The sequence below is a fragment of the Sceloporus undulatus genome, chromosome 2, assembly GCF_019175285.1.
Source record: "Sceloporus undulatus isolate JIND9_A2432 ecotype Alabama chromosome 2, SceUnd_v1.1, whole genome shotgun sequence".
Classification (NCBI taxonomy): Eukaryota; Metazoa; Chordata; class Lepidosauria; order Squamata; family Phrynosomatidae; genus Sceloporus; species Sceloporus undulatus.
The window spans coordinates 96,871,166-96,888,589 of NC_056523.1; the positions used below are offsets into that span (position 1 = coordinate 96,871,166).

General features: G+C 40.1%; 1 protein-coding gene across 1 annotated transcript in view; it reads left to right on the forward strand.

Moving 5' to 3' along the window:
• TRPC7 (transient receptor potential cation channel subfamily C member 7) overlaps positions 1-17,424 on the forward strand; it is a 189,794-nt gene that overhangs the window by 142,664 nt on the left and 29,706 nt on the right. The window contains 1 exon segment of the mRNA XM_042452360.1: positions 8,226-8,490. Coding sequence (XP_042308294.1) covers positions 8,226-8,490 — 265 coding nt within the window.

Here is a 17,424-nt window from a genome sequence, read left to right on the forward strand (position 1 = left end):
TTTATTGGCATAGGTTGTTAGACCTATCCAATGGCAATTTTTTCTTTTGAATCACTTTATTCTATGGGGTGAGAAATGCCATTCAGAACAAATCCTTCAGTTAAGAGAACTTTAGCCAAAAGTGGTTTTGAAAGAGCATTTTTTTAGAACTATTATAATTTAAGCTAGTGACTATAACATCTGAACAGCATTTTCCTACTAATAATCTGATTTAGTCGTGTACTGGTAAGTCCTACAGATAATGTACATTGTGTTCTCTTCCTATGCATAGAATTCTGATTCTATGAATATAGAAGAAAGAAGAGAAAGAACCCTTGTTTAAACAATTAAAAAAGCCCACCCCAGTTTAATCAATAATGGGAGATAAAAAACTTGTTTTTTCCCCACCCCGGTATGAACCTGACTTGCCCTATTCCATAGGTTTTCAGATGGTTCTTATGCAGTACAGCTCATTCCTACTATTGTAGTGGTCATGTGTAATTATTACATTACAATCTATTGTTGAGCAAAGATTTAAGCCTCCCAGGCTGGAGCTAAAACATGGGATGGAGGTGGGAATTATCGCATGCTAAATTGCCACCTAATGCCGCCCACCATCAGCCTGGGTCCCAGCCATGCTCCCCCTGCACTTTTTAGAAGTCAGAAAGCTTCCAGCTTCTAAAAAGTGCTGGTGAACGCTGGCTAGGAACCGGCTTGAACCCGGACTGATGGGGGCAGCAATAAAGTGATGATTTAGCATATGTAATCCCCGCCTCTATCCAGTCTGGGAGGCTTGAATGCTTTTAAAGTTCATGTGATAAGCTCCTTAGAGATCCAGTATGAAGTAGTGGTTGGAGCACTGATCAGTACTCTAGGGGCAACACAATTTGATCTTCAAATTGATTACATCTGGCATAGGTTATTCTAGGAAGGAGAAATAGCTTTACTGGCAACCACCATTCTGCCTGCTCCACAGGGTTTTCCTTGCAGAGTGTTCCTTTGACACTGTTATTGCCACCTTCTGGAAAATACAAGCACAAAGCAGCATAAAAAAAGAAAGAAAAAGAAGAAAGAAAAAGCAGAGAGGATAACTGTTTTGTATTCCCCTATGCCCCTGAATCTTGCTTCCAGGCCTATTATCAACCAAAAATGATTTTCAGGACTTCATGAACTTTTAACCCAGCACTAAATCTTACCAACTTGAGCACATTAAATCAATAGGTTAGTTAAGGCACTGTTTGCTAAAACATATTAAATCCCTGCTTATTCACCTAAATTATCTGGCTTCATGCTTCTTGGTGTCCTTTATTCCTCTTTGTGAACAATGTATTATCCCAGACTGGGTTATATAGATTTAATCACCAAACCATGTTTTCTGAACACAGTTTTCCATCAAATTAAGAAATGGAAATGGATAAATAGATCTATTCCAACCTAGTAATGTCTTGCATGATGTAATATATGAAATAGGGATTTTTTTAAAAAAAAATTCAAATTATTCTGTTATTTCTATTTCAATAATACTGGGAGTTATGCAAGCATAGCTTTGCACAAAAATACAGCCATAGAACCATGTGAGATGGTAAAACATTTTAGGGTGTGTCCAGAATTGACTTTTCATAGGAGGAAAGAGTTCTAATATCTTCTAGCATTTTAACTAGTAGAATATAGAATAGGATTTTTCATGGGATTTCTATGCCACCTGAAAATTCTGCCCTGGAGAATTATGAAAGTATCCAGAATGGCACAGGGGGAAAGTGAAGTGGCAGAAATTCTCAGAGCATCCTGAAAAGATTTCTGCTTGGGAAATTCTCCTTGCTGTAGAAGTGAAGATTAGACTCAACCCTTTAGGGAGAAAAACATGGCCACTTCCTCGTAGTCTTTTATCTTGCCATGCAACCTAAATGCAATCATTCTCCTTTTTATGATTGCCAGAATGGAGAACATGTGGCCTTCCATATGATGCTGGACTGCAACTCCTATCATCCCTTAAACTGGTTATGTGAAGGCTAATAGGAATTGCAGTCCAGAAACTCTAGGTGAACATTTTGATTGTCACAAGTCTGTGCTCTCTGGATTGCCAAAGGAGTCATAGACATGTACCAAATATATGTTCCAGAGTTTGAAGTGTGTGTGTATATATATATTTTCTCCCCCAGAGAGAAAAGTAGCATTGGATCATTTCTCTTTTTGCCTGGGTGTTATATCTTTATTACCCCTCTTAGCAGAAAAAGACCAATGACTTCCTCTGGCATAGGTTGAATAGATCTAAAGATTAGCGTTCTGTGCTCTGAAACATATTCCCAGTTGTCAGGTTCTCAGATAAAAATATCTGAATTATTACTTTCCTACCACAATATATTGCTTTCAGCAACCTCTTTGCTACACCAGCTTTTCATACCATATCCCTGAGCATACTCACATTTCCTTTCACATGAGGTAGGCAGGGATTTCTGATGTAATATCCAGCCATTTGATAGCAGGACAGTTGATGACCAAGGCTCTTGATGACCAGGGTTCTGAAAGATGTCTCTATAAACTGAAGTTGACATGACAGCAAATAATAAAGCAAGCCAGTTTCCCTGGTCACATTTAACTGCACTTTTACAGTGTAACACTAGCAAAGAGAGTAATTACAGGGTTTCCAATCCATCATACATTATGGGTATGATGCATAGTTATAGTGATGTATCTGCAGACTCATGTAGAGGAGTGTAACAGGTCTATTTTCCTCTGCTTGAGTTTCTTACAGTATTCACAGAGGACCCAGGAAAGAGCTGTGTAAGGTAATGGTCCAAAACACACTGCAGAAATAAACTGCTTTAATTATCCTGACCCAATGCTAGGGAATTCTGGGAACTGTGGTTTTGTGAGACATTTAGCCTTCTCTGTCAGAGAGTTCTGGTGCCATAATAAACTACAATTCCCAGGATTCCCTAGTATTGAGCCAAGGTAATTAAAGCCATCTCAAACTGGATTATTTCTGCAATGTGTTTTGGTCTAATGATAGCATAGGCTGGACATCTGTGTAGATGGTGTTAGCTCACATCAGCCTTTTTATTAATAAACACACTTTTCCCTGATAACAGGAATGTATTCCTTCTCCCCCACCCCACCCCACCCCACCCTCTTCCAGGGAAGAACTACTTCTAACTTGTAATGATCGTGGCTTCTACAAAGTCAATCCTATTGGGGTATAGAACCTCCCACACCTATTAAGCCATTTCTTTATCTCACAACAGAAAATCCTTGTCTGGGAGATTTACTGACTCCAGGAGCAGGTGATGTCCTGTGTAGCCCATCTACACATTAAGCTGTGTTTATATGTGGCTGAAGGGATGAGGGAACACTTTTTTTAAACTTTAATCAGTTACTGCATACTTTTGTAATCTATTTGTAATCAAAAAATGGTATAGTTTGCATGATTGGTGGCTTTTTTCCACTTCAGTGTATTCTTAAACCTAGTTTGGCAAGACTTGAGTCTAGAACATCACTGCTTCAAAGGCTTCTATGGAAGGAGTGCAAGAGGGAAAAGCCAGTAAGAAAGAGCCCAGATCCTGTTGATATCAGCTGAGAATGTCTCACAAAACAGCCCACATTTGATGTGAGGTGGCCATTTGGGAGATTCATGTACTTCATGGAGGCCACAGTAATAATAATAATAATAATAACAACAACAACAACAACAATAGGATTTATTTATATACCGCCCAATCACTGGGAATCCGAGCAGTTTACAACAGAGAGGATAATAGAGTAGTCTGGAACTACAGCCAGTTCAAGAACAGACTATTCTAGAATACCTCATCAGACTATGGAGTATATTGCATGTAGTTTTTAGTCCAATCTGAGCACGGGATGGGATCAGGCTGGAATGGGGGAAAACAGGTTTTATCACACACAAAATTGCTGCTGTGCTGCCACTCTACCATCATCTGTTCCTCAGCCGTGTTCTGCTGGACGATTTTGGTAGTGCAGAAAGCTTCCATGGTAGGAAAATCACTGGGAGAAGCATGGCTGGGGTGATGGTTAGGTAGCAGCACAGCAGCAATTTGGTGTGTGATAAAACCTGTTTCCCCCCATTCCAGCCCAATCCCATTCCTGTGCCCATATACGACTGAAAAATGCATGCGATAAACTCCTATGACTACCACCTAGAACAAAACAAAAGGAAGAAGTAGTTTCAATGAGAAACTATTGGGCAGGGGAAAGTTGTCTTGGTGGTGGTGGTGGTGGTGATGATGGTGGCAACCAGCATGTCTTGGGGTTCTTTTATGTTGTTGTTTTTTTAATCTCTAATACTGCTACAGGTTGAGTATCCCTTATCCAAAATGCTTGGGATGTTTCAGATTTTATATCTTTTGGGGGTTTGGAATGCCTGTACATACACAGATGGAACTCAAGTCTAAACAGAACATTCATTTATGTTTCATATAAACCATATGTGTGTATGCATGTATATTTGTGTATACAGACACGCACACACACACACACACATATGGTGTATATGTGTGCGTATTTTTAAATAATTTGGTGCATGGAACAAAATTTACGTATGATGAACCATTAGAAAGCAAAAGTGTCACTATCTCAGCCACCCAGTGAAACGGGTTTTTTGGAGTATTTCACATTTTGAAATTCCAAATAAGGGAGGATTGACCTGTACTGCTTTGTCTTCAGTTTTATTTTATTTTGGTGCCTGTTTGAACCTCTGAATCTGTTTATTCAGCTTTTCCATCTTTCATTAGCCAATCCTCGTTTTTCTGTAAAAATTAATTCAGAGTCCTTGCAGCAAGATGTCTAATGAAATAATGTGGACAAAGAGATAGTAGTACAGAGTGTATCTACCCGATACTGTTACAGCAGCTTTGATGCCACTTCAACTGCCATGTGTCCATCCTATGAAGCCTGGGATTTGTAGTTTGGTAAAGGGCTCTTAGAGTTCCCTGACAGAGAACTCTAGCAGATTTCACTGAGGTTCTTGGTGGTTGCTTTCAGGCTATGGAGATGTGAGCTTGGTCCCTCTTTGGTGTCCTTCCAGTAGCAGTTAAGGACTCCGTGACTGTTTGTTTCACTGGTCCTTTGGGAACCGGTTATTTATAGGCAAAGAGCTTTTAATTATAAAGTGCATTTTCAGTAGATATATTTTATGTTTCTTTTAATTTTATTGACAGTTTAATTATATTTTAAATTTTATATGTGTTTACTAATGTGAGCTTTTATCTGTATCTGTTTTATTTTTTATAAGCAGCCTTGAGTCCCAAGGCTGAGGAAAAAGTGAGATATAAATAAGTGGCATCATCATCAGTATCACCATACAGCACTAGAACTCTCTAGTAGAGAATGCTTAAGTACCTGATAAAACTACAAATCTCAGGATTCTGTAAGAAGGAGGCATGGCAGTTAAAATGGTTTCACACTGCTATAAGTGTGTAGCATAGGTAACATTCACTGTCTCTGAGTGGAGTTTAGAATATTTGGAAGGTTATGTGTTTTGACTGAATGCTCATGGCCAAAGCTGAAAATTCCAGTGGCAAGAGTCATCTTCAGTATTTTTAGCCATGCAAATTTATGAAAGCTGTGAGCTGACAACAGCAAGAGAAGGATTTATGTGACATCTGAGAAATATTACTCCTATCTCAGATTTAACCTATCACCTGGGCATTAAGTGGTACTTAACCAGAATACTAACAGCTGTATGCACCTACAGAAAGGAGCAGTTAGTTTCAGACAGGACAGGGACAACCTAGGTTTCAAGGGAAGTTATTTTTCTGTTGCTAATGGAGTTGAAATTATATTACCTATCTTTTATTGCCTTTGTCCTGGTCCCCACAGGGCCAAGAAGGGGAGTAGCCTTTGCCTGCATTGAGATCACTCCAGCACACATAAAACTGAGGAGTTAAGGTCTGTGTGGAGGAAACTGGACCTGATTGTGATATAGATTTGCTCTCTTTCTTTCTCTGTCACTCTCACTCACTCTCTCTCTCTTCTTGCACCGCACTTGTCACTGGGCTCATCTATATTTGTAGTATTGGAATTGTGGCTCATATTGATTATTATTGATTTCAGCAATTTTCTTGAGACTAGACAAACAAAAACAAACTGATATTTGTCATCAACCAGTCCTGGATGGGGTCACACTTCCCCTAAAGTTTGGGAGTACTCGTCTCTACAGCTGTCACCTCAGGTGGAGATGATGGCCAGGAGTGCTTGGTCCCAACTTTGGTTGATACGCCAACTGTGTCCCTACCTGGCCCAGAGGGACTTCGAAGCAGTAGTACCCACACTGGTAATCTCTCATCTTGATTTCTGTAACACGCTCTACATGGGGCTACCTTTGTACCAAGTTCAGAAGCTTCGATTGATACAAAACGCTGCAGCCAGATTGGTCACAGGAACATCAAGATTTGACCATATTACTCTAATATTAAGATCTCTTCATTGGCTGCCAATCAGCTTCTGGGCTCAATACAAAGTGTTGGTTATTACCTTTAAAGCCCCACATGGCTTGGGCCTAAGTTATTTAAGGGAATGCCTCTCCCTACACAATCCGCCCCGCACTCTTAGAACATCAGGGAAAAAGCTATTGGAACATATGAAAACTAGACTAACTACAACTTCCCATGAAGCATTTACCGCCACGACACCTAAATTATGGAACAACTTACCGGGAGAGATCCATCTCATACCACCTTAGAAGCCTTTTAAAAGACACTTAAGATGGATCTGTTCCGGCGGGCCTATCCACCTGACCTTTCATAGCTGATTTTTATGGAGCATTCCCACTCTGACTCAGTAGCATGGAAAATTGACGACAATTTGGCCTTTCTAGTGGTTAATAGTAATATTGCTGTTGTTTTACTGACTGTATTTTTAGATAATATTGTATTTTGTATTGTATTGTGGTTTTTATTCTTTGCTGTAATCCTGCCTCGATCCATAGAGAGAGGTGGGAAATACGGTACAAATAAAATTTATTATTATTATTATTATTATTATTATTATTATCAAAAAACAGATAATGCAATTTATTTGTAATGCAGAGGTGCAGCTATCCTTGAACTCAAAATTTGAAATTAACATTTTGACAATATGCCAAGCTATAATTGCTGTTAATTCATTTTACACATTATGGGTTTCACAACCAAATTTTACTATTTATTAAATTGGTCATTATGTTCTTATATAGCTCTGTAACAGAACACAAACTCTGCACACAAAAAGTCTTAGACTGAATCCCTAGAAGCAGGTACAGAAAGGACTTCTGCTTGAAAACCCAGAGGGGCACAGCCAGTTAGCAAATAAATCAGTGGCCTGGCTCAATATGAGTCAGCATCCTATGTACACTGAACTGTTTTTCAAGGTCCAGGATTAGAACAGGTGTAGGGAGCTCTGGGACCATTTTCCCCCTCCTAGGAGTTCAGTAGCCTACAACCCATGAACTTCACATGTAAAAAAAAAAACCCTAACAAAAATGGCCAGTCGGGCTCCTTGAAGCTATTGGTCCAGTTGGCCCTTTAAAGGCCAACTGGAGTCCCTGCAGACTTCTTTTTAACCCCAAACATCCCCTTTTTATTGAAAAATTAACCTGGAAGTGACCAAGAGAAACTGATCCCTAGAAAAGTCTTTTTAAAAAGCAAGAAGCTTTGGGGGTGTCATCTACTGTTTTAAAAAGGCCTAATTGAAGTCCCCAAATAATTTTAAATTGCCATTTACTTCCCTGAGATACTACTGAGGGTGTGATTGGCTATTTTTATGCTTTTTTATTATGATGGTTTGGGGTAGATATGCATTAGAACACTTGTGGGGGGCACATGTCGTTCACAGAGTTTGCCCAGCCTGGTTTAGAATGGTGGACTGTGGGAGGTTTTGGCTATCATTATGCCGAAGCCAGGTTAATTTAGTGGTTACCTCTGTTTCAAACATGTAGCTGAGTCCTTGGATTGTATTGCCCACAGTCTTCAAATCTCTGATGCAACTTACATGGCTTATCAGTGTACCTCTGCTTTGGTTCAAACTCATAAACATTAAGTTGCATAAATCTTGCAGATTAAACACTGTATAAAGGAAAGCCATCAGAAGAAATAATAGAACATTAAAATTATGTCGGTAGGGTAAGAGTGATGCCAAGTCTTTTCCAAAATGTTTAGGAAGTTCCCCCCAAATAACCTACATCTTTTCTCCCTGCTAAATTCTAGTTTTTGTCATATTAATTAATATGTGTCACCCATTGTGTTTCATTTCAGCCAGGAGCAAATGGCTTCCCTCAGATCCTCAGATTATATCAGAAGGACTATATGCAATAGCGGTGGTACTCAGCTTCTCTCGGATTGCATACATTCTCCCAGCCAATGAAAGCTTTGGTCCTCTCCAAATCTCTTTGGGACGGACTGTGAAAGACATCTTCAAATTCATGGTCATTTTTATCATGGTATTTCTTGCCTTCATGATTGGAATGTTCAACCTTTACTCCTACTACCTTGGTGCAAAATATAATCCAGCATTTACAACGTGAGTATCTACATAACCTCTTTGGGCAAAATGTGTTTTCTCCTCCAGAGCTCCTAGTTATGTTCTATGCAAATGTAGATTGTACATACCAGTGTATCACTTGGAGATATAAAGTGCTCTACTGGTATGACTAAGAATTAGAAATCATATTAAAGACTATATGTAAAAACAGGACTTGCCTTACCATTGGGCAAAATAAGGAAGCCATTACAGCTCTAGCCACCATGGCAAGTAGTAGCAAATTGTTTGCTATATATATATTTTTTTATTTCTTTTACTGTCAGGGATATGAGGAAGCGCCTACAGGATTTTCTGTCTCATGTGCACAACTTGCATGCCTTTGAATTCTGTGCACCATAACATATGTGGGTGGAGGAAGGGAATCAATTACAAAATGTCTTAGGCAAGTCTTGTTCAAAAGTCCTGTTTAAATATTAGGGGTGGGTGAAGTGCAGCCCTGCCCCGAGGGTTGTTTTTGCAACACTCTCAACCCCAATCCCAACTGCTGTTTTTCTAAACAAAAAGAAAAAGGCAGTTGCTTCTTTTCTAAGCCTTCAAGGCACCCACTTTTTTAATAGTTTAAATCACCAAAAAGACCAGCTTTTCCAAACTGGAATCAGTTCCCCAGACACTCCCAGGTTGTTGTTTTTGTATTACCTTACAGTTTGTTTCATTGAGTAATAACTGCAGGAGACTCTTCTGTGCTTCAAATTCTTATTGAAGTGTGGATGTGAAATAGAGAACCCTTTCAAACAGATGAATCTCCTCAATAAACCATCACATATTGCCAGTTCACTTTGAAACATAGGAGATTATTTTTAACCTTGGCTCAAAAGTGAAGACATGATCCCAAGAATGGAAATTTCCTGATGAGGAATCAAATCCTGATGGGGATATTTTAAAATTCACATAATCCCACTGTATGCCTCCTCTGAATCTATCAGTTGTGTGTATATAGAGCAACAAATCTTGAAAAGTTACTTTTAAATAGAATGAATATAATTCTGGAACTCATCCTGTCACTGCCAACTTAAGAAATCCTTGGTATCTCATAGAATCATAGAATCATAGATTTGGAAGAGACCACCAGGGCCATCCAGTCCAACCCCCTGCCATGCAGGAAATCCAAATCAAAGCATCCCTGACAGATGGCCATCCAGCCTCTGTTTAAAGACCTCCAAGGAAGGAGACTCTATCATCCTCCGAGGGAGTGCATTCCACTGTCGAACAGCCCTTACTGTCAGGAAGTTCCTCCTAATGTTGAGGTGGAATCTCTTTTCCTGTAGCTTGCATCCATTGCTCCGGGTCCTAGTCTCTGGAGCAGCAGAAAACAAGCTTGCTCCCTCTTCAATATGACATCCTTTCAAATATTTAAACAGGGCTATCATATCACCTCTTAACCTTCTTTTCTCCAGGTTAAACATCCCCAGCTCCCTAAGTCGTTCCTCATAGGACATGGTTTCCAGACCCTTCACCATTTTTGTCGCCCTCCTTTGGACACGCTCCAGTTTCTCAATGTCCTTTCTGAATTGTGGCGCCCAGAACTGGACACAATATTCTAGGTGGGGCCTGACCAAAGCAGAATACAGTGGCACTATTACTTCTCTTGATCTAGACACTATACTTCTATTGATGCAGCCTAAAATAGCATTGGCCTTTTTAGCTGCCGCATCACACTGTTCACTCATGTTCAACTTGTGGTCTACTTGGACTCCTAGATCCCTTTCACACGTAGTTTCATTCAGCCAGGTGTCCCCCATCCTATATTTGTGCATTTTATTTTTCCGCCCTAAGTGCAATACCTTACATTTCTCCGTGTTGAATTTCATTTTGTTAGCTGTGGCCCAGCTTTCTAGTCTATTCAGGTCATTTTGAATCTTGGTCCTGTCCTCTGGGGTATTAGCTATTCCCCCTAATTTGGTGTCATCTGCAAATTTGATAAGTATGCTCCCAATTCTGTCATCCAGGTCATTGATAAAGATGTTGAATAACACTGGGCCCAGGACAGAGCCCTGTGGGACCCCACTGGTCACTTCTCTCCAGGATGAAAAGGAGCCACGGTAGTCTTTTTAAAAAATAACTTTTAAAGGCAAACATGGAAGTGGTTTCCTTTGCATTATCAGATTTTGGTGGGTAATCATGTGTGTGTGTATATATATATATATATATATATATATATATATATGCTTTAAACTGCCAGAGACATTCTAGCACACGCAGAAGATGGCTAGGCCATGCTTTGCACAGAGGATTTAGAAAGATTACTTTTGGGGGAACCTATCCAGAATTTTCCAGGCATCTCCCTGTGGTCGGATGAGTGAGGTTGTGCTCCACCCCCAATTGAAAGAATTTTTGTTTCAGTGAAATTCTTTTTTCTACCACAACTCACCAGAACCGAACCAGGCTTTCCACAGTGCTTCTAAAATATGTCTAGTCTTGAATCTAAGGCCATTTTGACCAGATATGAATAAGAACAGCCATATTATCTTCTATTTATATTCTCAGAATGTCCAAATACTACATACTATTTAGGTACAATTGCAATAGTAGGTATCTGTATAGTCATAGTCCAATACTCAAACCACTGCACCACATTGGACAGGCAATTTCAAATTCACTTTCTTTCAATTGTGTGTATATACATTCCTTCAATGTGCCTGTTTATGTATGGTAATCACATGAATTCATAGGGTTTTCTTAGGCAAAGACTACTCAGAGCTGGTTTTGCCAGTTCCTTCCTCTGAAATATAGCCTACAGCACTTGGCATTCATTGGTGGTCTCCCATCCAATTACTAACAAGAGCTAACCCTGCTTTGCTTCCAGGTTCAAATAGTATCTGGTGCCTTCAGAAGATTACTGTATACTTAATGCTCCCCATTAAGTGATTCCTGTATTATGTAGCTTTCTCAGGATTCTGAGCTTTTATTAAGTAGCCCATTTCTCAGTATTCATTTGCTGCAAAACTGCATTTCCCAGGGGTTCTGTTCCATAGGATATAGGTACAGTTGCAATAGCTTTGGTGCCATCTCTCTCATTACAAGACCTTCTCTGTCATGACTTCTACTATGCTAGCTAAATTTGAGGATAAAGAAAAGGAAGGCAGGAGGGTTTTGAGGGGGGTCTTATTGAAGTCTCATATTGAGTCCTCCTTATTACTCTGTTAATAATGTTATTCAAAGCATGCTCATGAATTTTAGAATGAGCTCAGAAATAATAGACTTGACCCATAGTCCTTTTAAATTGAACCCATTCTAAATTAAAAATTTGTGGTTCCAATCAATAGTTCTGATATTGACTGTAGAAAAAGCAGAATATGATAGAATAAGATTAAAACTATATGTTTATTTCCAGAGCAAGAAAGTAATTTTGGAAGTAAACAACCTAATAAAACCATCCACATGCTTCATCTTTCAAACTACTTCCTCTTTAAGAACTTAGATGAAAAAAATTACCATATAGTGTATGGTAACCTCAGGAGCTGTACACATAGCCTGGTAAGAGGTGGCTCTATGCCGCCCCTGGAAGCACCCCGTCCTGATGTAAAAAGGAGACATGAAACGCAGCTCTTATTTACACTGTGGAAGAGGTGCCATAAGCGCACTGGTGCTGCATCATGATGTCCCTCATGCACAGTACCATTTGGGATGTCATCATGGCACACATGGTCTGGACTGGGGCGCATGAAGATGGTGGCCCGCAGGCAGCAGTAGGGCTCTGAACGTATGAACACTCAGTCCTACTGCAGCCCTAGTGTGGGTGCAGGCCATCATAAAGTGCCGGTCTGTACACCCTCTCAGTCAGGGCAACAAGGAATGTAGATTAATGACAGGAATATATAAGATGATAACTGCAATGATTATTATTATTTTGGACATCCAACAGGTTTCAGCAAAAGAAACTAATAAGGCAGAGTTTCCAAATCTCAAAAAATAAAATCATAGAATCATAGAGTTGGAAGAGACCACCAGGGCCATCCACTCCAAACCCCCACCATGCAGGAAGTCACAATCAAAGCATCCCTGACAGATGGCCATCCAGCCTCTGTTTAAAGACCTCCAAGGAAGGAGACGCCACTACACTCCAAGGTAGTGTGTTCCACTGTCAGAAAGTCCCTCCTAATGTTGAAGTGGAATCTCTTTTCCTGTTCTGGGTCCTGTTCTCTGGAACAGCAGAAAACAAGCTTGTTCCTTCCTCAATATGACATCCCTTCAAATCAGCAGCTGAATATAGTTATACAGTCCTATTCTTCATGCTGAATGCATCAGTATCTTAATGGTAGAGTTTTTTGTTTTGGATTGGGTTGGGTTGGGGGTTTTTTTGCATGCAGCCACCCCCTCCTTATTTTGACCCAAAACATGTGGAGGCTTCATGGAATTCCAGTAGATGAGCAGAAGAATGTAACACTGATTGTATTACAGTGCACTTTCGCCATATGCGGGCACACTATACACAGCTTCCAGGCAGAATTTTGGCAATTCCTGCTGTGAATGTTATTACATAGCTGAGTTGGCCATTCAAAGGCTTATTGTGCAATTCTAAAAAGTAGCACTAACCTATGAACAGGATGCATGGCAAAATGGGGAACTATGGCTAAAAAAAGGATAATCCTCCTTCCCCCAACCTCCTAAATGCATTTTAACCTGTTTGATTTGAAAATATTAAGAAGACTGTAAATGTATCTCATTGATCAGTAACTGCAAAATTCATATGTTAAAAGAGCTCTTAAATTTTAAGAGAGGGGGGAATTGTTTTCAGCCACTATTCAAATGTGAATCACATTTGAGTGTGGAGTGAGCTCTTTTTAGCAAGTTCCAAAAGCAGCTCTCAAAAAGCACTGTTATTATGCAGCACTACTTTTCCTGAAATTGAAGCTGGACTCATTTACATGTATATTAATTTCTTTTGCTGAATCAGAAATCATATAAAAGCCTACTGTTAAAAAGATAAGTGACTGAAATCTCTCATCCTTATTTGTTTTCTCTGGTATATCCATTTCATGTTATAACATTTCTACTTTTTCTGTATTATAGATTTACTTTAATGTTTCTGTATTATAGATTTACTTTAATGTTAGATAAAAATAAGGCTTTTTCAGCTAAATCCTATAGCAAAGTATCTTGGAGTAAACCCTACTACACTCACTAGTATTTATTTCTGTGTTGCCATATCCAGAATTGCACTAAGGGCCTGAACAGACAGGCCAAAATAAAGCTGTTTTGGGTCACTTTGGAGGTATGCTGTTTAAATTCTGCATGAGTCCTAAGAGGCCAGAAGCCATGCTAAAGCCAAACTCCAGTGCTAAGGAGTGGAGCACAGCTTTGGTGCAGCTTCTGGCCTCTTAAGATGCATGTGTCATTTAAACAGCATACCTCCAAAATGACCCGAAGCAGCTTTATTTTAGCCTATCTGTTCGGGCCCTAGGTTAACCTATTACCTGTGTGTGCCTATATTGGGTCGTTTAAAAGGTTAGTATTCCCTTCATCTCTCCACAGCAACCAAAGCCAGCCACCCACCTTGGTACCTACCACAGAACTACTGAAGCCTCCATCTCCATGCATGCCTGGCTGGAGGAGAGCAGTGGTGGATTGAAGAAGCATCTGGCTATATCCCTGTAATTAGACACGAAATGACTACATCAACTGCTGAGACCTCCAGAGGTACCTGGCAGACCTCAGCAGCTAAATGGGGACATAGCCAGATTCTTCTGCAATCCCCAATCACTCTCCTTCAGGCATGAAAGGCTGTGGGTGGGTGTCTTTTGTGGCTCTATGGTAGATCTGGAGGTACATGTAAATAGCTCACTGTAGCATAGTTCCACATGAGGAATTGCTATGCTTCACTGAGCCATAAAAGATTGGAGCCTAAAAGCATATTAACAATTTGAAAAGTCAAAACAAGACAGATGCACCAAAATAGTAGAGAAGGCTCACTCCCACATGCTCTCACAGTGTTTTGCCCCCACTGGGGGAGCAGAAAGAAAGGTCAATTTTGCAAACTCTCTTATCAGTCCAATTTTTAAATATATAAATAAATAATATAAACAATTAACTAACTTTCTGATCCCTGCAAGGGTCAGTGGAGTGGTTAGCATCCATTATTACGTTCACTGAGGAGCCTTAGACCAGTTATTCTATGAGCTTGGTCTAACATGAAAGATTATTGTGAACAAAATGTAATGTTTTACTTTTTTTATTTTCATTGATTTTACTACAATAAAATTACTGGTTCAACTTACATTGTACATATTTTTGCAAAAAATATGTAATTTTACTTACTTTTAAAGTTACAGGAGAATGCTCTCACTAAATGGCAGAGGATGAATTTTACATGGTTCTAGTGGTCACTGGTGCTGTGTTTCATGCTGCTGTTGTGTACTCTATTGTGCCTGTTGGGGTGATGACCTGGTGGACAGGAGGAGAACATTTTTGTGCCAAAGGCCAGTGTGTTGTAGCATTCAGTTGTTGTTTTTTTTATCTAATCGCTTTTAAAAATAACTTCCCAATTATATGATTGAGCAAGATAAATTAATCTGTTATTTAATAAAATAATAATAAAATTTATTTGTATCCCACCCCTCTGAGAGCAATCGGGGCGACTAACAAAGTTAAAAATTCAAAACATATAAAATTCCTGGTACCCTCCCCTCCTTAAAAAAGTATTAAATCCAATGCAATATTTTTAAAAAAAGAACAAAAAACAACAACAAACAAACATACAAGTTAAAAACTGACCAGAAGGTCAACAACATCACACCAGCAAACAATCAGTGGGAGCAGCAGTATCTTTCCCAGACGTTTTTCTAAGGCCGGGTTCTCTATTCTGGGAAGGCCTGCCGGAAGAGATCTGTCTTAACAGCCTTTTTAAAGCTGTCTAAGGATGTAAGTAGACGGATCTCATCCGTCTGGGGGTGATGATGGAAAATGCCCTCTGGGAGGTAGTTGAAAGCCTAGATTTTTGTGGCTGAAATAGGCCTCTCCCAGAGGAGCAGAGTGCGCAGGGAGGATTATAGGGGAGAAGGCGGTTCCGAAGATAGTTAGTTAGATTTACCTGGTTCAACATCAAGAGCGACGAGTCAAGGAGCACCCCCGACTGCGAACGCAGTCCTTGACAGAGAGGGTGACCCCATCCAGGACCGGAGGTTGCAACCCAATTCTCGGTTTCGGGGCCGCTACCGTGAGCACTTCTGTTTTGTCTGGATTCCGCCTCAATCTGTTTTTCCTCATCCAGCCCATTACTGTCCGAAGACATTCATTGAGAGACAAGACACCATCAGAATTCAAGGCTGACAAACGAGACATGGAGAAATAGATTTGGGTGTCATCAGCGTACTGATAACACCCAGCTCCATAACTCCGAATGATCTCACTCAGCGGCTTCATATAGATGTTAAATAACATCGGGGACAGAATAGCACCCTGTGGGACACCACAGGTGAGCAACTGTCCCCGAGCAGCACCCTCTGGGATCTACCCAAGAGAAAGGAACGGAACCACTGCAATGCACTGCCTCCAATTCCCAGCCCCCTCAGGCGATCCAAGAGGATGCCATGATCTATCGTATCAAAAGCCGCTGAGAGGTCTAAAAGCACCAACAGGGTCACACTGTCACACTGTCGATGCTCAGACGCAGATCGTCGGTCAAGGCAACCATGGCAGTCTCAACCCCAAAGCCTGTCCTGAAGCCAGTTTGAAATGGGTCTAGATAATCAGTTTCATCCAAGACAGCTTGGAGTTGAAGAGCAACCGCCCTCTCGATTACCATGCTCAAGAATGGTAGCAAAGAGACTGGCCTATAGTTGTTCATATCCAGAGGGTCCAGGGAAGGTTTTTTCAGAAGCGGCCTAACAGCCACTTCCTTCAGACAAGATGGAATATGTCCTTCTCTGAAGGATGCATTGATGATATCCATAAGAAACTTCCTCAATGCATCTCCTCCCCCCCGGACAGCCAGACATGATAGGAAAGGGTCAAGAGGGCAAGTTGTTTTCCTCACTCTACCAAGGAGCTTGTCCACGTCATCCGTACTCACAGATTGAAGCTGATCCAGTACAATCTCATTAACGGAATCACTGGACACTAAAATCTCTCTTATCTGAGAGATTTTATCTGCAAAGATATTTAAACTCTAAAGGTGTAGAAAGTGTTGAGAAACAATGGGCTCTGACAGCAGAGTATTGTAAAAACTAGTGGAAGAATTAATGTAGAAATCTTAAGAGATGATGTAAAACTAAGATGAAATTATTTTACTTTAAACGAGCTACTGTTTGAGACATGAAAGCAAGATAGTGAATCAGAAAACAAAAATACTATGCAGATCAAATCTTAGGAAACCAGATACAATGGAAGGTTTGAAGTAAAGATTGGATTGTAAATACTGGATGTTCAGACTGAATGTTTGTAAGATATCTTTACAAGTATAATTATTTGTTACGTGTTTGCTTGTTGGATGCTTGTTGGTTGGTTCAAGCCAATGTGATATATGTTGTTGTATTTGGAATAAAATCTTCTTAATAAATAATATCCCAAACTCTATCTAAATGGGAAGTGTGGTCCTGGCAGCAGATGACATCATTGTCTAATCCAGGGGTTCCCAACCTTTTTGATTCACAGAACCCTCATTTCTATGACAAAGTTCCCAAGAGCCCTACCCTATGTCTTACAAGTTAATGGTGTTTAGGAGTATATGTAAGAATATATTCTTATTCTTTTATTTCATTCAATTTTATTTCTTTCATTTTCCTGGAGCAGCCATGGAACACCTCGGAAGTGCACATGGAACACTAAGCACTCCTTGGAGCACAGATTGGGAACCCCTGGTCTAATCTAATAGTATGCAGCTTCCTTGTTGCAACAGCTGCACTGCCTGCTGTTCGGTTTCCAGGCACAATTCAAAATTATGATCTACGAAGCCGTATTTTACTTAGGTCCAAGCTA